The 24,838-nt window shown below is 37.8% G+C and overlaps 1 protein-coding gene across 1 annotated transcript in view; it reads right to left on the bottom strand.

Moving 5' to 3' along the window:
• The window catches only part of LOC132650603 (zinc finger protein 260-like), a gene marked incomplete at its 3' end in the record, with an annotated part of 153,824 nt that overhangs the window by 127,084 nt on the left and 1,902 nt on the right, over window positions 1-24,838 (bottom strand). The window contains exon 2 of the mRNA XM_060375952.1: window positions 13,493-13,673. Coding sequence (XP_060231935.1) covers window positions 13,493-13,673 — 181 coding nt within the window. The remainder of the gene's footprint in view (window positions 1-13,492; window positions 13,674-24,838) is intronic.

Below are 24,838 nucleotides of genomic sequence, written 5' to 3'. Positions count from 1 at the left end.
CCTTCAAGTGTTTGAAGAAAGAAATTGAAGAAGATATCATAAGATGGAAAGATCTCCCATACTCATGGATCAGTAGGAATAACTGCAAAATGACCACTCTACCAAAAGAAATGTAGAGATTCAATGCAATTCCCATCAAAATACCAACACAATTCTTTACAGACCTTGAAAGAACAATTCTCAACATCACATAAAAACACAAAAAAGCCAGAATAGTTAAAATAATCCAGTGGTCAGGCCACCCTCAAGGCCATTACTGTCAGAACTGCCCTGAAGTGCAGCTGTGGTTCACGATGGCCCTCTACATCAAAATGTCACTGGCACTGCAGAAGAACAAAAGTTTTCGTTTAAATACATATTTCAGTCCAGTTACTGAGGAAAACTGTAAAGTGTAGCTGTAAAGGCTTGGGTGGATGGATCTACTTTTTCAGATATGGCTGTTGTGAAATCTCAACACAAAGAGAAATATTTTAAATCCAAATTTGCATCCAAATAAACACAGTCAGTGTCAAATACATAATTTAAAATATCTTCTGAATAATGTCTTTATATATTGACCATACATTGGATTATATTTTGGTAATATCGAGATATTGAGTTAAATAAAATGTACCCGGATCTTCTCTGAAAAAAAAACAAAAAACAAAAAACAACAACAACAAAACAAAAACTTCTGGAGGTATCTCCATCCTGGATCTCAAGCTGTACTACAGAGAAACAGTAAAAAAGGTGTGGTATTGGCATAGAAACATACTGGTGGATCAGTGGAATTGAATCAAAGACCCAGAAATAAACCCACACAACTACAAAACCTGATTTTTGACAATGAAGCCAAAACCATTCAATGGAAAAAAGAACATCTTCAACCAGTGGTGCTTGTCTAACTGGATGTCCACACATAGAAAGATACAAATAGATTCATACTTATCACCCTGCACCAAAGTAAATTCCTTGTGGATCAAATACCTCAACATAAAACTAACATTCTTAATCTGTTATTTAAAAAAAATGAGGAAGAGGCTTGAACACATTTGCACAGGAGACAACTTCCTGAACAGAACACCAGCAGCACAGGCTCTAAGATCAACAATGAATAAATGGGATCTCATAAAACTTAAAAGCTTCTCTAAAGCAAAGGACACTGTCAGGAGAACAAAAGGATGGTTTACAGACTGGGAAAGGATCTTCACCAACTCTGCATCTGATAGAAAGCTAATACCAGAATATATAAAGAACCCAACAAATCAAATAATCCAATTTAATATAGGGTTCAAGGCTAAACAGAAATTCTCAACAGAGGAATATTGAATGGTGTAGAAACACTTAAAAAAGCTCAACATCCTTAAAAATCTGAGAAATAAAAATCAAAACAACTCTCAGACTCCACCTCACACTCATCAGAATGGCTAAGATCAAAAACTCAAGGGACAACACATGCTGGAGAAGATGTGCAGAAAGGAGAACCCTCCTCTATTGCTGGTGAGAATCTAAACTTGTACAGCTGATTTGGAAATCAGTCTGGTGCTTTCTCAGAAAACTTGGAATACTGCTACCCCAAGACTCAGCTAAACAACTCCTAGGAATATATCAGAAAGTTGCTCAACCATACAAGGACATTTGCTCAAATATGACAATAACAGCTTTATTCATAATAGCCAGAATCTGGAATCAAACTAGATGTCCCTCAGTGGGGGAATGGATACAGAAATTGTGGTAGATTTACACAGGGAAATATTACTGAGCTATTAAAAACAAGAAAATCATGAAATTTGCAGACAAATGGATGGAACTAAAAAAAGATCACCCTGAGTGATGTATTCCAGAAGCAGAAATACATGTTTGGTATATATTCACTTATAAGTGGACATTACCCATACAATATAGATTGGACATACTAAAGTCTACAGACTTTTTAAAGCTAAAGTACAAGGAGGAACATAGGGAAGATCCTTAATTCTCATTCAGGAAAGAAAACAGAATAGACGCCAGAACCCATAGAAGAGAGAGAACAAGATGGGAGCCTTCCACGGATGTACACTAAGTGACTCCACTCAACAGGTGATTGAAGCAGATGCAGAGACCCACAGCAAAATTTTGTATAAAGCACAAAAAGCCTTATTGAAGAAGTGGGAGATAGAAGAACCTAAAGGGGACAGAAGTCACACAATGAGACCAACAAATCCAAAAATTCTGGATCCTGGGGCCCTGCAGAGACTGATGCATCAACCAAAGAGCATGAGAGGACTTAGACCCCTTGCTAAGATGTAGCACATAGACAGCTCAGTCTCCATATGGGATCCCTAGTAAGGGGAGAAGAGACAGTCTCTGAACACGGCTGCCTGCTTCTTGATACTTCTCCCTGGTGGGACCACCTAGTCAACCCACAGATGAATAAGTTACACGGAGTCTTAAAGGAACCTGATAGGATATGGTCTGATAGGACCTTCCCTATCAGAGGACTACAGGAGAAGGAGAGGAGAGGAGGAGGGAGGGATGGTGGGACCTAGAGGAGATGAGGGAGGGGGGCTACAATTGGGATACAAAGTGAATAAATTGTAAAAATTAATAATAAACAAGGGTGACAAAATAAAGCATAAATAAGACACAAATGACTGAGAAACACACAAAAAAATACTCACCATCTTTAAACATAGATCTAGGTAGAAAAAAAGAACTTAGGCAACCAATACCTCAAATTTCAAATAATGTAGGTTTAGTGTCCTTCTTGGCACTATAGTAAAAGAGAATGTGATAAGATACACACATTATCATTGGAAATCTTTCTTCATGGACTGAACATGGAATGACTTGTAGGAGTTGAGATGTTGATTTACTTTCTCCCCACAGATCAGCAGGAATGTATCCCTTGCTGAATTCAAGAGTACCCAAACCTTGAGAGAAACCAGTGCCTGGCCATGGCAGTGACCTTCCTGTCCTTTGAGGATCCTCTGAGCTTGATCCTGGCCTGCATGTCTCTGTGCTTATCTGTCAGCACAGCTGTCGTTTTGGGGATCTTTCTCAAGCATCATTACTCACCCATCATTAAGTCCAATAATTGTACTATAATAAAATACTTAGTGTCTTCAAATGAAATTATTTACTTCTACTTTATTAAGTTTATGTAAAATGTATATTTAACCATAAATATAAGAGCCCTTCATTTAAGCAATGTTATATAAATACACTCTATTTTAGAATAGAAACTACTTCTGAAAACATATTTTAGTAAGTTATGCATGTTACTTTTTAATTTGTGGACAATATAAATATTCAAATTTTAATTACATAATAGTAATTGTGATAAATAATACAGGTATTATATATATTTTTCCCTTAGTATTTTATTTTTCTGGAGGAAACAGGAATTAAGTGGACAGTTGACATCTTCTGTTGGACAGGCAAAAATATGGATCTCTGGCAAAGGGTGCTTGCAAAATTCTACATCCACAGCGGAAATCAGTGTGCAGAATTCTCAAAATGATAAAACTAAATCTACCATATAAGCCACTAATAACTTTCCTTGAAATACAAACAATGGACTTACCCTACTCGATCAAAAATATTTTTTCAACCATGCTTGTTGCTATTCTACTCAAAATAAGTACAAATTGGGAACACATAAACATTCTTCAACTGATAGATAACTGAAATGGTATGTACATAAATAAGTAGAAATATAAACGATGATATTGTTTTAGGTAACTCAGATCCAGAAAACAGAAATCACATGCCCTGTCTACTCTAAACCATGTAGCTCTAGATCTTTAGTTGTGAATATTCAACAAACCATGGAAGAAAAGAGAGAGTGTGGTGAAAGACTGGGGACCATCCCCAGAAGTTGATAGTTTCCAGAGAGGAGGGAAAAATAAGGCAAGGCAGAAATGAATCAGGCATGGTTGTCCAAAGAAACTTAGAGTCTTGACTGACTGGCATTCAGAGTACTTCCTTATTTAGACAGATTTCAATAATAAAAGATAGATTCACATTGTTCTAAAGCATAGATGATATCCTTTTTGTTCCCAGACAGGAGTTTTAACTGTCTCTTGGTCATAAATTTAGTCATCATTGATAAACCTTATCTTTCTACTATCATTTTTCTTCATCAATCCCATAACCTGACATTTTTTTTAGAATCTGGAGGCATATTTGCCACAGCCTTAAAGCCCAATCTCAGGTTGGACACATTCTCAGATTCAATGGCAAAGAAAGAAAATCTTCAAGCCAGCTTTTGCATATTGCTTTGTCCCAAGAAGTATATTATCAAATTTTAATGGACAGCCTTAAGAAAAACCATTTACACCAAAGCAGCAACAGTTATTATTAAATTCCTGGCATAATGCATTGTCTATACCTCATGTCTTTGTAGAATTTACTTATGTGCTAAATCTAAGTATTCTTTCATTATTTTGGTCATACTACACCACAGTGATACTGTGAAAGCTGATATTTGTAGGAAAAGGAGGTCATAATACCTCACTTTAAAAATCATTTTTATAAAACATTCTTTGTCCATCATTATATACCCTAGTGTAATGTGAAGATGTCTCCAGCCATTCATTTACATCTTTATCTAATCACTGAGAACATACGATATGGAACTCCTAATCTTATTTGCCAAGTAATCATCTGAGGATACAGAAGTACAAGGTATCTAATCTCAAATACTATCAACTCTCCTAGCTGTAGAAACTTTGTTTGCCTTTTTAAGAGTATGTTGTTCTGGTTATTTTCTTCTTGAGGAAGCCCAAGGGTAGATTTTGCAAGACTATCTTGGAGCTGAAGTCTCATAAGGAGTTTTCTGCCATTTTTATGTGAGTTAAAACTTCCATGAGGAAGATATTCATGTAGGGCCAGATAATTGATATTCCCCCTAAAAATGAGAGTAGCAGTATGCTCAGGATTTTTCTGGAGAAGCTTAGAATCAGTACTCCAGGGTGAAGGCATAAATGATTCATTAAAAAATTTCCCATTTCTCCAATGGCCCCACGTTGTACATGTATTGAAAGTCCTCTAAGCATGTAGCAAGTGGAGATCAAGACCAAGCCTGAAAGATAGCATGAGCTGCATATTGTAACATGCAGCTCAGCTGTGCTGGATCTTTGTCAAATAGTTGTGCTGACTTCATGGCTTTAACTGTATATGAACTTTGATAAGGTTTTAATCCATTCGGAGGTGACTTTCAGTGAAAATAAGCTCCTATTTCTGTTTCTACATATATACATCTAGTTTGGTCAGCACCATTTATGAAGATTTTATTTATTTTTCTAATGTGTATTTCTTGCTTTCCAGTGTGTATTTCTATTTTTTGTTATAGTACTAGTGCATTTACATAATCAAATATTACTCAGACATTTAAAAAATCAAATCATGAAACGTGAAGGTAAATACAGCTTTGCAGGTAACTGAGAGTGAGAGAACCTAGACCCCAAAAGACAAATAGGGTATGTATTTGCTTTTACATATATATTAGTTGCAAGATGTATGATATGCAAGCAACTGGACATAATACTGCAGGGGATACATACAGATTAAGAACTGGGGTTAGGGGAGGCAGAGATTTCTCCATAGGAAAGGGAAATAAAATACTTGGTACAAATGGAAGATGGGCTAAAAAGATAGAATTCAAGGAGATTGGGAAAGGAAGAGGGCAATGAAAAGGTAACATGAGGAAAGACAGGTAAAATTAAGGGTCATTTGGTTGGTACAGTGGAAACCTAATGCAATAGAAACTTTCTAAAATATATACATATAAGAAGCCAATATAAATGAAATCACCACACGAGAAGAAAGTCCCAACTGGAAATCTCTTGTCACTAAATTAAGCATCCAGTACTGGTAATGGGTTATATTTAACTGAGGTATTGGCCAAAGTAGTGTGATTGTAATGCCAAAAGAATACAGGCTTTTGCCAAGACTATAGGCAGCTTTCCACAAATTGACTGCAATGCCCTATTGCTGAAGACAACACTTACACTTACATTGAACATAAATAAATAGAGCTTGTGCCTACATAGAACCTTCACAGTTACATTCTAGCAACTTTGATATGGGAAGTACTCTGCAACTACAAGAAGAGAAATATAAACACTAACCCAGCTACCAAATTTTTGAACTGTAACAATGTTCTACCTGTAAGACATATTAGTGCAAGAGTTGTAGGCATAAATACTAATCTATAGTTTGACTTAAGGCCCACTTCACATGATGGAATCCACACCTGACACTAGTTTATTGCTCAAGAAAAAGAAATTACACAGCCCATAGTTCGTGGGGGAAAGCAAATACTGCATTCTACTAAAAGTAATAAAATGACCATTGACACCATTCTGCTATACTCATAGACCAGTATCTTGTTCAGCCATCAAAAATGTCATCCTGCATCTGATGGAGACAAATTCAGAGACCCATAGGGACAATAGACAGTCAGTGAGAGACCTCAGAATATGCTCTTCAGGCTCTTCAGTAATTCAGCCAGAAGAGTGTAAGAGCCAGAAAGGATAGAGGATATCAAAGAACAAAGCACTATAAATTAAGAAGACTGAAGAATAGATAAACTGTGAGAGACTGAGGCAGCATGCACAAGGCCTTTAATGTTTTGTCCCTAGCCCTATCTCTAATTGATAAGTGCTTGCAAATGAAAATGTAGTTTTCTCCAAGGGACACTCATTTTATCCAAGGGACTACTCTTAATTGTATTTTTAAGAGTACATTCCAAAAGGTAGATGGCCAAAAATTTCCCTCACTGGCAAGAGAGGAGGAGGAGGAGCAGGAGGAAGAGGAGGAGGAGGAGGAGGAGGAGGAGGAGGAGGAGGAGGAGGAGAAGAAGAAGAAGAAGAAGAAGAAGAAGAAGAAGAAGAAGAAGACAACAATTGTGTCAAAAGAAATGTTAAATAGCCATGCACAAAAGATCCAGAAAATCTAAAAGGTGAAAAAAAGTAATTTATGAATAATAGAAATAGAAAAAGAAGAAAAAACTCACATCAAAATCCTAGAAAATATTTTCAGCAAAATAATAGAAGAAGGTATCCTTAACCTAATGAATAAGGGACAGCCTATAAAAGTACAAAATATATATAGAACAACAATTAAAGTGTACCAAAAAGAAATTGTGCTCAGCACATAAAATCAAAACATTAAATGTAAAGAAAAGTATATTAAACAAAGAAGGGCTATGAAAAGTTACAAGCTGAAAATACTAAGTTGCATATAAATTCAGGCTCTTTTGAATAACTCCTGATCTCTCAAGAGAGATTCTAAACCTAGAATGGCTGAGGCAGATTATATATAATCTTTAAGGGACCCTTATTCTTATATCCAGTAAACTTTCAATAATAAATGAGGAATAAAGATATATTGCATAATAAAACCAAATATGAGCAGTATCTCTGTAAAACTTCACTACAGAAGCCAATCAATGAAATACTCCAATGTAAAGTGTTAACTGTACCCAAGACAACACAAAAAATGAATAATCCCAAGCATTAAATCAGAAGGCAAAATCCCCACACCATAACTACAAAATAAAGGGAAATAATAAACATTGCTCATTGAAATCTCTCAACTTGGATGTTCAATTCTCCAATAGAAAGACAGGAACTAACAGAATGGACTAGACAGCAATGTTCATTCTTCTGCTGCATCTACAGAACACTCTTTATCATCCAGGATGGACAGCATCTCTATGTAAAAAGATGAAAGGAGACAGTAGAAGAAAGTGGACCAAAAAAAGAAGTTTAGGGGAACTTTATTTTATACAGTTCACACAAACAAATATTAAAATTCTTGAGTCAATTTAAAAGAGAATATGTACTGTACACACTGAATGAGGAATTCCACCATTATCCATATGAAACAGATGACTAGGGCTGGTCCAGCACACATCTACACTCATGTTTACTGAAGCAAAGCTTACCATGCGTTAAGATAGAATGGACTTGATTGTCCTGAACCACATGAGTCCAAAATATAATATTATTCATTTTTTTATTCATGGAAAACATTTACTTTTGTTTTTTGAGATTTTTAATATAATCACATTATTTCTCGTTTCTCTGTCCTCCCTAAAAAAATCTCTCATATATCCCTCTTTTGGCTCTTTCGATTTCAAGTCTTGGGTTGACAATAACAGCTATTACATGTATCATGCATGTGTGTGTGTGTGTGTGTGTGTGTGTGTGTGTGTGTGTGTGTGTGTGTATGCAAGAGTGAGAGAGAACATTTAACATTTCAAGAAAGGCAATCATTTTACTTTGAAATTGTGGATGAACTCAAAATGTATTATCAAAAGTTATGACCTGAGCTAGACACAGAAATGAAACATTGTCTGACTTCAGTCCTAACTGGGCTAAAAGCAGTCAGTGCTCTGAAATAAGAATTGAATAGTCAGTATTAGAGCCTGAACATCAGGGTGTAGTGTAATGACTTGTCAAAGAACACATTTCAGTGACAAGAGGAATAATATAAAGAAATACCTCTGGGTGCATGCATAAGAGCTATTAATAATAGCTTACATTTTTTACTTGAGAAATATTCTGTGTATATTTTTTAAATCTCAATAACCAAAATGTTATAATTACTGTGTAAGAGATATTAATTTATTTATATATTATGTATTCTTCCATCAATTTTTCTTCCATTTTTACCCTCCTGAGTTTTGAGTAATCATTCTTTGCTCTTTTGAAAACTCAAGCCACTTTTTCATAAACTATTTTTACACACTTAACATACCAAAATTTGAATTGTACAATATTTTACGATATTATAATACTAGGAATATATGACAAACCACTGAATTTTATCAAGGGTATTTATTATATATAGTATTACAGGAAAAAGGAAAATGAGTAGAGATGAAATACTATTCTTTCTAGTTGTTTTTAAGAGACAGTTGCCTGAGTCCAGCCATCTCAGGAAAAAAAAACCTCATTTTTTTATTATTACAATTTATTTACTTTGTTTTCTGGCTGTAAGCCCCTCCCTCATCTTCCACCAGTTACAACCTACCTCCTTCTTCTACCCCTATGCCCCTCTTCTAGTCCACTGATAGGGAACATCCTACTTCCCTACTATCTTATCCTAGCCTATCTTATCATGTCTTAACAAGAATGGCTGCACCTCCTTCCTCTGTGACCTGGCAAGGCTGCACAGTCCACGAGTAGGTGATCAAGGAGCCTGCAACTAAGTTCATCTCAGAGACAGCCACTGTTACCCTTAATAGGGAACTCACAGGGAAACTGAGATACTTATGAGCTACATCTGAGCAGGGGTTCTAGGTGTTCTTCATGCATGGTCCTTGGTTGGAATAGGACCCACTGGGCCCATATGTTTTGGCTCAGTTGGCCTCCTCTTACATCCAGATCTTCCTACCTCCTGAATCTTCCATATTAATCCATGCTTTCTGCCCAAAATTTGGCTATGAGTCTAACCATCTGCTTCAATACCCTGCTATGTAGATTCTTTCAGAGGCCCTCTGTGTTAGTTTCCTGCCCTGTTCCCTATTTTCCCCCATTACCAATGTCTATCCCATTTGCCCTTCGGAATGAGGATTAAGCATCTTCCTTAGGGATCTTCCTGTTGTTTAGATCCTTTAGGACTATAGATTTTAGTATTTTTAATCCTATATTATATGGCTAATATCCACCTATAAGTGAGTATATACCATGAGTGTCTTTCTGCTTCTGGATACCTCACTCAGAGTGATATTTTCTAGTTACATCCATTTGCCTGCTGATTTCCTTGTTTTTAATTGCTGAATAGTATTGCATTGTATAAATGTGCCACAATTTCTGTGTTTATTCCTCGGTTTGGGGACATCTAAGTTGTTTCCAGATTCTGGCTATTGTCAATAGACCTGTTATGAGCATAGTTGAGCAAATGTCCTTGTTGTATGGTTGATAATCTTCTTAATATATGCCCAGGGTCGATATAACTGAATATTCTAGTAGCACTATTCATAATTTTCTGAGAAAGCACCAGATTGATTTCCAAAGTGGTTGTATAAGTTTATATTCCCACCAGCAATGGAGGAGGGTTCACTTTTCTCCACATCCAGTCCAGCTTGTGTTGCAGATGATGTGATAGTACACATGAATAACAGTAAAAATTCAACCAGGGAACTCCTACAGCTGATAAACAACTTCAGCAAAATGACTGGATACAAAATTAAATTTTAAAATAAGTGAAGCCCTCCTGTATACAAAAGACAAATGGGCTCAGAAGGAAGTTAGGTAAACAAAACCCCTTCACAAAAGCCACAAATAACATAAAGTACCTTGGTGTGACTCTAATCAAGCAAGTGAATGACTTGTATGAAAAAAAAAGAACTTCAAGGAAGATATCAGAAGATCTCCCATACTCCAGGATTGGTAGGATTAACATAGGAAAAATGGCCACTCTACCAAAAGAAATCTAAAGACTCAATGCAATTCCAATCAAAATACCAGCATAAGTCAATACAGACCTTGAAAGAACAATTCTCAGTTTCATATGGAAAAACAAAAAACCCAGAATTGATTTTAAAAAATGCCTGTACAATAAAAGGTTTTCTGGAGGTATCTTCATCTGAGATCTCAGTTAGTACTATAGCACAACAGTAATAAAAATGGCATGGTACTGGCACCTGTACTTTAAATCTTAAAGGGGTATGCATCTACTCATTAATCATTTTTATTAAATCATATCAAGAAGCTGAGGGGAAAAACAAATATAGGGGAATCAACTGCTGTTTCAGTTTTAGACCCAGTTTGAGGGTGCCCAGACAGCCAATGCTACCTTGGGCTATTGTTTTGGCTCATCAACCTTAAAATATCCATGGCTTTACTATTACTAGTGTACTTTTCTTAACTTTAAATTGTTCTCTAAGATTTTTTACATCAGAGCCATTAGCCAAAACATCTTCCCTGACCTTGTTAAACAATCTATTTTTTCCAAATTGTTTCTAAGTATAATGGTCATTACTAACACTCTACATCTATGGCTCCTTTCAAGGGCAGTGGGTAATTCATTAATCTGCTCCAGTAAACATGTGGAAAGAGATCAAGCATTGTTAATTATAAATGTCAGTGATATTGCCCAGTGAAGAGCTAGAAGCCTTCTTAAAGTTTTCATACAACATATGTTATAAGGATTATGGACATCATAAGGGCAACAAGCAGAGATATGCTACATAAGAACACAAAGTCCTTTGGAAAATCAGTTCTTGGGATTATGCTTCTCTAAGACAAACTCATCATAAGTATGCTAACAGGGGAGCAACATTCCATGAGATCTACAGCTGTTTTGCTGTTGCTACTGCATGGCTCTTGACAGTGGCAGGAAGCCAAAATAGTTTGCCTATAGATGGGTAAGGGGGGGAATGAGGTTAGCTCAGGCCCTGGGAAGGAGAATTTAGGGTATTGCATGGGCTATACTAGCCTGGAAGACCAGATAACATGGAAGGAGTGAAGGATTGCTGGGAGAAAATGGCAGGTAGTTTTGATTTGATATGTTAACAACAAACCTCTGCTATTAGTTCCAGGTTCAAATCCTACTTATATGGTAACATAAACTTCAGAGAGAGAAGCATGTTCTCCATTGGATAATGATTATCAAGTGAGCCCACAGGGAAGAAAAGTGGCAAAGACAAATGTTTTGTTTTTCTTTTCTTTCTATATATCTTCTTTCATTTCTTTGAGGAAGGGTGGTTACTCAAACTGACTCAAATTTTTGCTCTTTTGTTTTGTTTTTTCTTAATATTTATTATTTTATTAATTTTTTCTATTTTTCAGAATATATTCCTTATATATGCTGATAGAAGGTCCCACCCTCCCTCCATCTTCCCTCATCCCCTTTCCCTAGTCCACTCAAAAGGGGAGTTCCTCTCCTCTGCCATCCATCCATACGTTATTGGAACATTACTCAGCTATTAAAAACAGAGAAATAAAATTTCTGCTTTTATTTCTTTTCCATAGGCAAGTGTACTCAGCTCGGAAGATTTTATACCATGAAGCTTGCCTGCAACCTTACCGTGAAATAAACACTAGGTATAACTCATTTTAAAGGGTCCTACTCTAAGACACTGTTTGATTGACCATCTCACATCCAGAAACATGTGAACTTTGAAATGCTATGATGTCTGAAACATTTTATCACAGGCATTTCAGAGAATGTGGTTCTCTTGCTGCCTGGAGGGCTGTTTCCCACCAGCCCAGGAAGGCATGAGGGGTAGAAGATGAGGTTTAAAGCTTGGAAAGCCCACAAGCCTAACAGTGGTCAGCCACTCTGAGAACCATCTCAGAAAGTAAGTTCAACTTTAATTCCAGAAAACAGAAAACAGAGGCTTATATCCCTTAGGGAGTGACTGGGATGCTCCAAGCATAGGTGTAGATAATTGTTTAATACTAGGCAATTCAAGGATGCTTGATTTGCATTAAACAGCACATTCCTAGTATATGAATAAGAACAAGAACACAGAACCAAATTATCCTATATTTGAAGGGAGGGGAGAGTTATCAGGGATCTGTGTCAAAGGCCATCTATCAAATTTGATTGGTGGTGTCGATGTTTAATGACACTCTCCAGATGAAGTCAGGCAGAGAAAACTCACCCTTGACATGGTTACACATCTAGGCCAGAAGCAGGGTCATACAAGGAAGAGAAAGCCTCCTCCCTCATATCTCAAAATTCAGTGTGGGTTGTGATACTTTTCAATAGTACCGCTGGAACAATAGGTATGTGTACACAAAGAAACTTCTACAGGCTACCACTCTTATGATACTCTCAGAGATCTTCCTGGCTGGTGTTAGTTCACCATTCCCTACATATTCATCCACTGGACTAAAAGTTTCTTGTGTAAAGTGAGGCAATTGAAAACAGTAAACGTTGAGAATCAGGATTATCAGTAAGTCTCCCCTAAAAACCTTATTATATAATACTGGTGCATGTAATTGATATTCACCATTCATTGTATTCTTTTTAAAAATAAGTTTATTTACTTTAAATTCCAATCGTAGTTCCCCTCCCTTCTCTCCCCCAGTACTACCCTCCATTCCTATTCCCCCTATTCCCTTTCCCCTCTTGAAAAGGGAGGTCATTTCCATTGAGCTAGTTTTACAGTTCTGTTGGATCTCAGTGGATCAAAGTACACAAAGGCCTTTCCACATTGCTTATACTCACAGAATTCCTCTCCAGTAAAGATACTTTCTGTACATTAGGATTTCTTTCATGAGTGTGGAGATTATTCTGAAGTCCAAAAGTTTTTTTTCACATTGGTTGCAGTTAGACATCTTTCCAGTATGTGTTCCTTTATGTATTAGGAGATGTTATGTGCAAAGGCTTTACCACATAGTTGTATTCATATGGTTTCCCTCCAGAATGTGTTGTTGTCTTAGGAGATGACTGTTACTTGCAAAGGCTTTATCACAGTAATTACCCTCACAAGGTTTCTCTCCACTGTGTGTTTTTTCATGTTTTCGGTGACTACTCTGTTGTGCAAGGGCTTTATCATGTTGAGTATATTTATAAGGTTTCTTTCCAGTATGTGTTGTATTATGCCGTTTGAGATTATTCTTTTCTGCAAAGGCTTTACCACACTGGTCACATTCATAATGTTTCTCCCTAGTGTGTGTTCTTTTATGGCTTAAGAGAGTACTGTTTTGTGAAAAGGCTTTACCACACTGGTTACATTCATGAGGCTTCTCTCCAATATGTGTTCTTCTATGGCTTTTGAGATGACTGTTTTGTGCAAAGGTTTACCACATTGATTACATTTGTAAGACTTCTCTACAGTGTGTGTTCTTTTATGCCATACGAGTTCAGTGGTATAGAGGAAGGCTTTACCACATAGAGTGCATTTAGAAAGTTTCTCTCCAGTATGACTTCTTTCATGCCTGCAAAGATAATTAGCACATGTGAAAGATTTACCACAGTCATTGCATTATACTAATAAATATATTTATCTATATGAATAATTTCATAATTTTATCTAATGGTAAAGAAGCATCAAATTTTAAATTTTTATCACTTTATTTATATTCATGTCTTTTCCCTTCATTATGGGTATTTTTGAAGATCCTTGTGATGGTAAGAGCATTTGTTACGTGGTTCACTTTTATAATATTATTTTTCACAAGAGGTTTTTTGTATATACGAAGAGTATTGTAATAATTCAGAGCTTTACCACAGCAATTCCATTCACAATTTTTTGTACTGTATGAATGACACTTCCTTTGCAAAGTGAGCCAGGACACGCAGAAGAAGTTCCAAATTCCTAGTATTCATAGGTATTTTCAGTTGTATGCGTTTGCTGATCAATTCTCAGTGAAGTTGCAAAACCAATTAACAGTAACCATTTATAGCATTCAGAAAATCTACTCAAAGTGGGGACTACTACAAAATTAATTGTTCTTGGAGAAAGGCAGGTCCACTGCTTCTTTCAATATCCCTATGTTCATGTTTCTTAGAAACATTGTGACATATGACAATTTAAATTACAAGAATAAGAAAAGATTCTCCATTGAATTAACACAGTTGGTTTTTTGTTCATCATAGACATGTCATACAGCAATTAAGGTTTCTCCACAACAATATTCTTGACTCTCATAAGCTCCTCCTTTCACTAAACATTACAATGTTCTGCATGAATATGAGTAACACTGGTTATACTATGAAATATTTGTGTATTAGAACGTTTTGGACACATACTAATCACCTATTGTATACCTCTTACAATATCTGAGTAGATAGAATGAGACTAAACAGATTGGCAATTCAACTCAGTAGCTGTAATGTCCATATGATTCAAATGGTATTTTCAGTTACAACATTATTTTATTTTCTTCTATCCTAGGGGAGTGCCTTGCAAACACAAATCAGATACCTGAGATTGAAGTACATGGAATTGTGAGATTTTAATGATTATCATTACACCTAAATCAGTGCTGTTTTTACACTGTTGCTTTTCTTTAAAACTTCCAGGACACAGCCAGGTGTACTGGTCCATGCCTTTAATCCCTGCACTTGTGGAGACAGAAGTAGGCAGATCTGTGTGATTTTGAGGTCAGGCTGGTCTAACAAGCAATTCTATGTCAAGCCATAGCTACATAAAAAAAACTATTTAAGAAACAGAAAATAAAAACCTGCCAACAAACAAACAAAAAACAAACTTTCAGGACACAGTAAAATTTATTAAGATTCATATCTGTATCAGCATGCAAATAAATTTACCTTTTATTACTTGTAGAACTTTGAAAATATTCTTCAACAGTGTGCTCTTCCCAATTGTAGCCTAAAATATAGTACCAGGAAATATATATTGTTGGAAATATCATATTATTATTAAGGCAAAACTTAAATCACTATCTTCTGTGACCCTTAGAAACATACCTGATTTATTCACCTCATTCCTCCTCATTTTCAATTGAAATTATAGAAGAGGATCAATAACAAAGTAAGAATTGTCTCCTTATTTTTAAAAGAAAATTTGCTGTCTTACCTATAGCAGTAAGGTTTTTACAAGTCTCCAGCATCACATCTTTGTAGAGTTGCTTCTGGGAAGGTTCCAGAAAAACCCACTCTTCTTGGCTAAATTTCACGTGCACATCATTGAAGGTCACTGAATTCTAAAATATGCCATACATTTGTATGGCAGAAAGAGTGGCAGCAGTATAAATTTATACTTCATTGGCAATATAATCATATAATTCTAGTGCTTCTTCCATTTATTTTCTGACACAGAAGTGCTAGTGTTAGACAGTTGGGTTCTGTGCATCAGGAGAAGGAGGGGAGAAGAAAAAGCCTAAAGGTTAGATTGTAAGGAAAATCAAAGGTGTGCTTTGAAAACCTGTGTTAAAGGAGTTTCATTAGTTTATAAGACATGAATATGAAGTAGCCATTAGTTGGGTTCTTGAGCAACCTATGAATCATCTTCAGTTACTTGGGGGAGTAGGTCACAACCCTGTCATGAGACAGTTGGAAAGAAAAAAACACAGTCATCATATTTTATCTGCAACAAATGAAATGTGGCTATCAGGAGACAGTGAACAGTTGGTGGCATCAGTCAAAAGACAGCATGGCACTGAATATCATGTTTTGACCAGGGATCAGAGATGTGGCTTATCAGCATGTGAAGAAGGAGGCTCATATATATGTGGAAGTGAAAGTGGACTACAGTGAATACATGGATAAAAATAATGTGAGTGGCAAGCAACAATAATCATAGCTGATAACATCATTTTTTGAGTGACCAGACAAAAGAAAAGGCATAGGACACATGATTATTCTTTGATCATTGTTTTGTATATTCTCCTTTCTAAATCATGTATATGGTCTATAGGTTAAAAATAAAAAGTAAAACACTTCTATTAAAAAAGAAGTGTTGGGGGGGCGGAGCAAAGATGGCGACTAGCACACACAGTTTCTGAGTGGTGGGATACCTGATCTTCTGAGTTGGAGAATGGAAGGACCCCCAACCCAGGAAAACCACAGCGAGGCTTTCTGAACACCAGGGAACATCGCAGAAGGTGAAAACTTTGGCCTCCAGTCACGGAGAGACTTGCTTGGGGAAGGAGAGAAACGATCCTCTGTTCTTGCTGCACTCCCTTCCCCCAGACCTCCTTCCTCCTCGGCACAGAGGCACAGCGGACTCATCTTTCTCAGCACAGACCTAACTGCCTGGGGTATACAGCCACTGAGACGGAGCCCCAAGCACTTTAGTGGCAGACAAAAGCCAGCAGTACGTGCCCCGAAGTCCCAGATTCGCGCAGCAGCTGCACCATCCTCCCAGGGCGCGAATCTGCTAGACACCATACTAGCTCCGCAGGATCGCCATCACTGACGGTACGGCCCGCCCAATCCCACAGTGACAGAGAATACGCTATATACTCACCAAAACCAGGCAGAAATGTCATACAACCTGGACACACCAGGCGCTGGGCCTCCCAAGCTTGGAGAGCACAACAAAGAGATCCCAGGACTTCCCAGAAAGCATAGGGACTAGCAACCCAGTCTCCAGTTACAGCAGGAAGTGGCAGCAGAGCAGCACTGAACTGGCGGGGCACCACAGCCCTCCAGTTTAAGACTAACCAGGACCAAACCAGAGAACAGAGAGCCTGGTTACCCCATCCCTGCTGAAGTGACCACCCTGAAATCTCCAGCTGCAGCAAGACCTCAGAACCTGGCAGTGACAGCAGCACAGAACTGGCGGAACACATCAAAGAAGCAGGGCCAAACCAGAGAGCAGAGAGCCCTGGATACCAAGATCTCTGCCAAGAGACCTGCCTGTACAGCTAGTCCTCAGCACAGCTGAGAGTGCTCAGCTTCCTGAAGAACTCTCCAGACACCAGAGAGAGACAGCACCAGTCTGATCTGCAGAATCCAAAAACAAACAGGGAAGGTTTCAGATAAGCCAATGGCCAGAGGTAGGCGAAAGAACACTTCCAACATAAATCAGGACATCATGACTTCACCAGCAAACCCCAAAATTGATGGATACACCAATTCAGCAGAAGCACAGGAAAATGATTTTAAAGCCATGCTTGCCCAATTATTTGAGGCTCATAAGGAGGAAATAAACAAATATTTCAAAGAGATGGCCAGTCAATTGGAGGCAAAGAAAGAAGAAATAGACAATATCCTTAAAGAAACACAGGCAAACATAGCCAAACAAATAGATACACAAGTAGAGGAAAAATTAGTGGCATATAAGAAGGAAATGAAAAAAGAAATAGAGACCATCATAGAGAGACAGGAATCCATATTCAAACACATGAAAGAAATGGTGCAAGGCATGAAAACTAAATTAGAATCAATAAAGAAAACACAAAATGAGAAAACCCTTGAGCTGGAGAACTTGGAGAAAAGATCAGGAACCACAAAAGTAAGCATCACCAACAGAATACAAGCGATGGAAGAGAGAATCTCTGGAGCTGAAGACACACTTGCAGAAATGGATACTTCTCTCAAAGAAAAAGTAAAATCAGAAAAGTTCCAATCACAAAATATCCAAGAAATCAAGGATGCTATGAAAAGACAGAAATCTAAGAATAATAGGAATTCATGAAAAAGAAGACTCCAGATTCCAAGGTCTAGAAAATGTTTTCAAGAAAATCATAGAAGAAAATTTTTCCAACTTAAAGAAAGAGATGTCCATAAATATACAAGAGGCCTACAGAACTCCAAATAGACTAGACCAGAAAAGAAACACATCACGTCACATCATAGTCAAAACACTAAATCTACAGAACAAAGAAAAGATATTAAAAGCAGCAAGGGAAAAAGGCCAAGTAACATATGAAGGTAGACCTATCAGAATCACACCGGACTTCTCATCAGAAACTATGAAAGCCAGAAGGGCCTGGGCAAGTATCATGGAGACTCTAAGAGATCACAAATGTCAACCCAGACTACTATACCCTGCAAAGCTTTCAATCAACATAGATGGAGAAAACAAAATATTCCATGACAAAACTAAATTTACATAATATCTACACAGCAAACCATCCCTACAGAAGATACTAGAAGGAAAACTCCAATCCAATGAAAACAAATTCACCCAAGAAAACAGGGCATACAGATAATGTCCCAACAAAAATGAAAAGAAAACAAGCAATGAAACAGGGTTAGATCATTGACTCCATTACAAAAGGAACTAACATGCATTGGTCACTATTATCTATCAATATCAATGGACTCAGCTCACCAATAAAAAGACACAGGCTAACAGAATGGTTAAGGAAACAGGATCCAACATTCTGTTGCATCCAAGAAACACACCTATGCAACAAAGACAAACACTACCTCAGAGTAAAGGGCTAGAAAACTGTTTTTCAAGCAAATGGTTCCAGAAAACAAGCTGGAGTAGCCATCCGAATATCTAATAAAATAGACTTTCAACCCAAGTTAATCAAAAAAGATAAGGAGGGCCACTATATTCTCATCAAAGGAAAAGTCCACCAAGAGGACATCACAATCTTGAATATCTATGCCCCAAACACAAGAGCACCGACATTCGCAAATGAAACATTATTAAAGCTTAAATCATACATTGATCCTAATACCTTAATAGTGGGAGACTTCAACACTCCACTCTCACCAAGGGACAGATCAACTAGACAGACACCAAATAGGGAAATAAAAGCACTTACAGAGTCCCTAAATCAAATGGACCTAATAGACGTCTACAGATCATTTCACCCAAACTCAAAAGAGTACACCTTCTTTTCGGCACCGCATGGAACCTTTTCCAAAATAGACCATATAGTGGGTCACAAAGCAAGCCTCAACAGATATAAAAAGATTGAGATAATCCCTTGTATTCTATCAGACCACCATGGACTAAAGCTGGACATCAACAACAATGGAAACAACAAAAAGCCGACAAGCACATGGAAACTGAACAACTTACTACTCAATGACAGCTGGGTTAAGGAAGAAATAAAGAAAGAAATTAAAGACTTCCTAGAATTCAATGAAAAGGAAGGCACAACATACCCAAATTTATGGGACACATTGAAAGCAGTGCTCAGAGGAAAATTTATAGCACTAAGTGCCTGCAAGAAGAAATTCGTAACATCACATACAAACAACTTAATGGCCCAACTGAAAACCCTAGAAAAAAAAAAAGAAGCAGATACACCCAAGAGGAGCAGACGGCTGGAGATAATCAAACTAAGGGCTGAAATCAATCAACTAGAAACAAATAAAACTATCCAAAGAATCAATGAAACAAAAAGCTGGTTCTTTGAGAAAATCAACAAGATAGACAAACCCTTAGCCAAACTAACTAAAAAGCAGAGAGAAACTATCCAGATCAGCAAAATCAGAAATGAAAATGGGGACATAACCACAGACATTGAGGAAATCCAAACAATTATTAGGTCATACTACAAAAGCCTATATGCCACAAAATTTGAGAATCTAAACGAAATGGATAATTTTCTTGAAAGATTCCATCTACCAAAACTAAGTCAATCAGGTAGAAAGACTGAATAGCCCTATATCTCCCAAGGAAATCAAAGTAGTCATTAACAGTCTCCCCTCCAAAAAAAGCCCTGGACCAGATGGCTTCATCGCAGAATTCTACAAGACCTTCAAAGAAGTGCTAACTCCAATTCTCCTCAAGCTATTCCACAAAATAGAAACAGAAGGAACACTACCAAACTCATTCTATGAAGCCACAGTCACCTTAATACCTAAACCACACAAAGACCCAACAAAAAAAGAGAACTTCAGGCCTATCTCTCTTATGAACATTGACGCAAAAATACTTAATAAAATACTTGCAAACCGAATATAAGAACACATCAAAGATATCATCCACCATGACCAAGTAGGCTTCATCCCAGGCATGCAAGGGTGGTTCAACATATGGAAATCCATCAATGTAATCCACTACATAAACAAACTGAAGGAGAAAAACCACATGATCATCTCCTTAGATGCCGAAAAAGCATTTGACAAAGTCCAACATACATTCATGTTTAAAGTCTTGGAGAGATCAGGGATACAAGGCACATACCTAAACATAGTAAAGGCAATATATAGCAAGCCTATAGCTAACATCAAACTCAATGGAGAGAAACTTAAATCAATCCCACTGAAATCAGGGACAAGACAAGGCTGTCCATTGTCCCCATATCTCTTCAACATAGTACTTGAAGTCCTAGCCAGAGCAATAAGACAACTAAAGGAGATCAAGGGGATACAAATCGGAAAGGAAGAGGTCAAAGTGTCACTATTTGCAGATGATATGATAGTATACATGAGCGACCCCAAAAATTCAACCAGAGAACTCCTTCAGCTGATAAACACCTTCAGCAAAGTGGCAGGATACAAAATCAACTCAAAAAAATCAGAAGCCCTCCTATATACCAAAGACAAAAAGGCTGAGAAAGAAATTAGGGAAACAACACCCTTCACAATAGCCACTAATACCATAAAGTACCTTGGTGTGACTCTAACCAAGCAAGTGAAAGACCTGTTTGAGAAAAACTTCAAGTCTCTGAAGAAAGAAATCGAAGAAGATATCAGAAGATGGAAAGATCTCCCATGCTCATGGATTGGTAGGATTAACATTGTGAAAATGGCCATACTGCCAAAAGCAATCTACAGATTCAATGCAATTCCCATCAAAATACCAACTCAATTCTTTACAGACCTTGAAGAAAAGATTCTCAGCTTCATATGGAGAAACAAAAAACCCAGAATCTCCAAAACGATCCTGTATGACAACAGATCATCTGGAGGTATCTCCATTCCTGATCTCAAGCTGTACTACAGGGCAACAGTAATAAAAACTGCATGGTATTGGCATAGAAACAGAAAGGAGGAACAATGGAACTGCATAGAAGACCCAGAAATAAATCCACACACCCATGAATACTTGATATTCGACAAAGAAGCCAATTCCATTCAATGGAAAAAAGACAGCATCTTCAACAAATGGTACTGGACCAACTGGATGTCTACATGCAGAAAAATGAAAATAGATCCATATTTATCACCCTGCACAAAACTAAAGTCAAAGTGGATCAAGGACCTCAACATAAAACCAGATACCCTAAATCAATTGGAAAAAAAAAGTGGGGAACAGCCTAGAACTCATTGGCACAGGAGACAACTTCCTGAACAGAACACCAACAGCACAGGCTCTAAGAGCAACAATCAATAAATGGGACCTCATGAAACTGAAAAGTTTCTGTAAAGCAAAGGATACCGTCATCAAAACAAAACGACTGCCTACAGATTGGGAAAGAATCTTCACTAACCCTTTATCTGACAGAGGACTAATATCCAGTATATACAAAGAACTAAAGAAGCTGAAAAGCAGCAAACCAAGTAATCCAATTAAAAAATGGGGAACAGAGCTAAACAGAGAATTCTCGACAGAGGAATATCGAATGGCAGAAAAACACTTAAAGAAATGCTCATCCTCATTAGCCATCAGGGAAATGCAAATCAAAACGACCCTGAGATATCACCTTACACCCATCAGAATGGCCAAGGTGAAAAACTCAAGCGATAACACATGCTGGAGAGGTTGTGGAGAAAGGGGAACCCTCCTCCACTGCTGGTGGGAATGTAAACTGGTACAACCACTCTGGAAAGCTATCTGGCGCTTTCTAAGACAAATAGGAATAGTGCTTCCTCCAGACCCAGCTATACCACTGCTAGGTATATACCCAAAGTTTGTTCAAGTACACAAAAAGGACACTTGCTCAACCATGTTTATAGCAGCTCTATTTGTAATAGCCAGAACCTGGAAACAACCCAGATGTCCATCAATGGTGGAATGGGTACAGAAATTGTGGTATTTTTATACAAAGGAATACTACTCAGCAATCAAAAAGGAGGAAATCATGAAATTTGCAGGCAAATGGTGGGATCTAGAAAAGATCATTCTGAGTGAAATATCCCAGAAGGAGAAAGACAAACATGGGATATACTCAGTTATATAGACCTATAAGATATGATAAACATAATGAAATCTATACGCCTAAAAAAGATAATCAATTGAGCGGACATGGGGTAAGATGATCAATCCTCATTTAGAAAGACAGAGGGGATGTGCATTGAACGTATGACAGGAGTCTACTGAGCGCATCTGAAAGACTCTAACTAGCAGTGTTTTCAAAGCAAAGACTCATGACCAAACCTTTGGCAGAGTACAGGGAATCATAAGAAAGATTGGGAGTTAGTCTGATGGGGAAAGGATAGGAGCTCCACAAGGACCAAATATATCTGGGCCCAGGGTCTTTTCTGAGACTGACATTCAACCAAGGACCATGTATGGATATAACCTAGAACCTCCACTCAGATGTAGCCTGTGGTAGCTCAGTAACCAATTGGTTTCCCAAAGTGAGGGGAACAGGGACTATTTCTAACAGGAACTCAATGACTGGCTCTTTGGTCTCCCCAACCCCGAAGGGAGGAGCAGTCCTGTTAGGCCACAGAGGAGGGCTTTGCAGCCAGTCCTGAAGATACCTGATAAAACAGGATCAGATGAATGGGGAGGAGGTCCCCCCTATCAGTGGACTTGGAAAGGGGCACGGTGGAGATGAGGGAGGGAGGGAGGGAGGGACTGGGAGGGAATTAGGGATCGGGACACAGCTGGGATACAGAGTTAATAAAATGTAACTGATAAAAAAAATAAAATAAATAAAAAAAGATTTATTTATTTTATGTGAGTGCTCTATTTGCATGTATACTTGCATGCCAGAAGAGGGCATCAGATCCCAGTACAGATGGTCATGAGCCACCATGTGGGTGCTGAGAATTGAACTCAGGACCTCTGGAAGAGCAACCAGTGCTTTAGAGTTAAGACCACTGAGCCATCTCTTTAGCCCCACTCATATACTTTCTATACATGGTCATGGTGCTAGACAGAAATAATGCCCCAAACCACCAGTGGATAAGAAAAGCCTGGTTTGTACATACAGTGGAGGGTTATTCAACAGTAAGGAAGAATGCATTACTGATGATCTGATTTAGAAGAAGGGAGTACTAATGATACAGCAGGGATAAAACTAGGAAACAAGCCAGGGGATGGTGTGGTGGCTCACACCTTTAATACCAGCACTCAGGAGCCTGAGGCAGGCAGATGTCTGTGAGTTCTAGGCCACCCTTGTCTACAAACAGAATTCCAGGACAGCCAAAGCAACATAGGGAAACCCTGTCTCAAAAACCCAAGTAACAAGCCAAACCCAAAAACCTAGGAAACAATATACCAATCATGATTAATTCAAGTTATATTGAAGAGTTTAAGTTAGCCTGAATATAACTCCATTTTGAAATAAAGATCATGACTGGAAATTGAATTCAGGTACCAGGAAATATCAAAGAATGTACACCTGGCAGAAAACAAAGTTAACTCTCCTAGCAACAGCCTCTAGGAAATGTAACAGAATAAATGCTTCATAGAAAATAGAGACAAACTCCCTTGTAATAATCAATGGGAATCATTTGGAAATCGGGTGGGAAAATTCAGATGTTTCAGATATGCTTGAAAAAAATAGCCATTGTGATTATATGTAGCCATTGTGATTGTGTGTCTCAGAAAAGGTCACCCCTCACTGCTAAACTTCACTCAATTCTGTAAGCCAAGACTTGTGCTCCCCTGCTTGTTGCCATGGAAACCCACCCCCTGATCAGACTTTCCCTTTAAAAATCCTATTCACTCAAAGCTCATGGTCACACTTCTCTACTGCTGTGTCAGTGGGACTTGGGTCCTGAGTTTGATCACTCTCAGAATAAAGCTCTCTTGCTACTGCATCACGTCTATTACACCATCTCCTGGTGGTCTCTGAGGGTCCCATGAACCTGGCATTACAATATGAAATAGGCAAACCCATAGAATCAGAAAGCAAGTGTTATTGGCAGGGACTAGGGATGGAAATGGTAGTGTCTGTTTAATGGATTTTAAAGAAGAAGAAGAAGTAGAGGAAAATATTTTGAAACTAGATAGATGTATTCATTGTCCAACAGTGAGATATATTAAATGCCACTGGAGTGTACATATAATTTGATGATATATAAACTTTATCACAGGTATAAAAAGATTTAAAAAATTATGTGTGTGGATTTTGCATGTTCATGTTCCCCATGCATGTCTGTTTCTGGAGGAGACCAGAGGAGGATCCCATGTACCTGGTGTTACAGATGGATGGTTGTGGACTGTCAAGCAAATGCTGGGAGTCAAATCTGGTCTTCTGGAAGAGAAACACAGTGCTCTCAACTGTGTAGTCATCTCTCCAGTCCCTTATCTCAAATTTCAAAAAGAAGGTAAAATTGGTGGGGGAGGGGACCCCACATGAATAATTTTTAAAAAAATCACACACAGTCATGTGGTGTCCCTCCCCTTCTGGTA

The sequence above is a fragment of the Meriones unguiculatus genome (assembly GCF_030254825.1).
Source record: "Meriones unguiculatus strain TT.TT164.6M chromosome 13 unlocalized genomic scaffold, Bangor_MerUng_6.1 Chr13_unordered_Scaffold_28, whole genome shotgun sequence".
Classification (NCBI taxonomy): Eukaryota; Metazoa; Chordata; class Mammalia; order Rodentia; family Muridae; genus Meriones; species Meriones unguiculatus.
The sequence above is the reverse complement of the archived record's forward strand: the minus strand, read 5'-3'. Positions and strand labels throughout refer to the sequence as shown.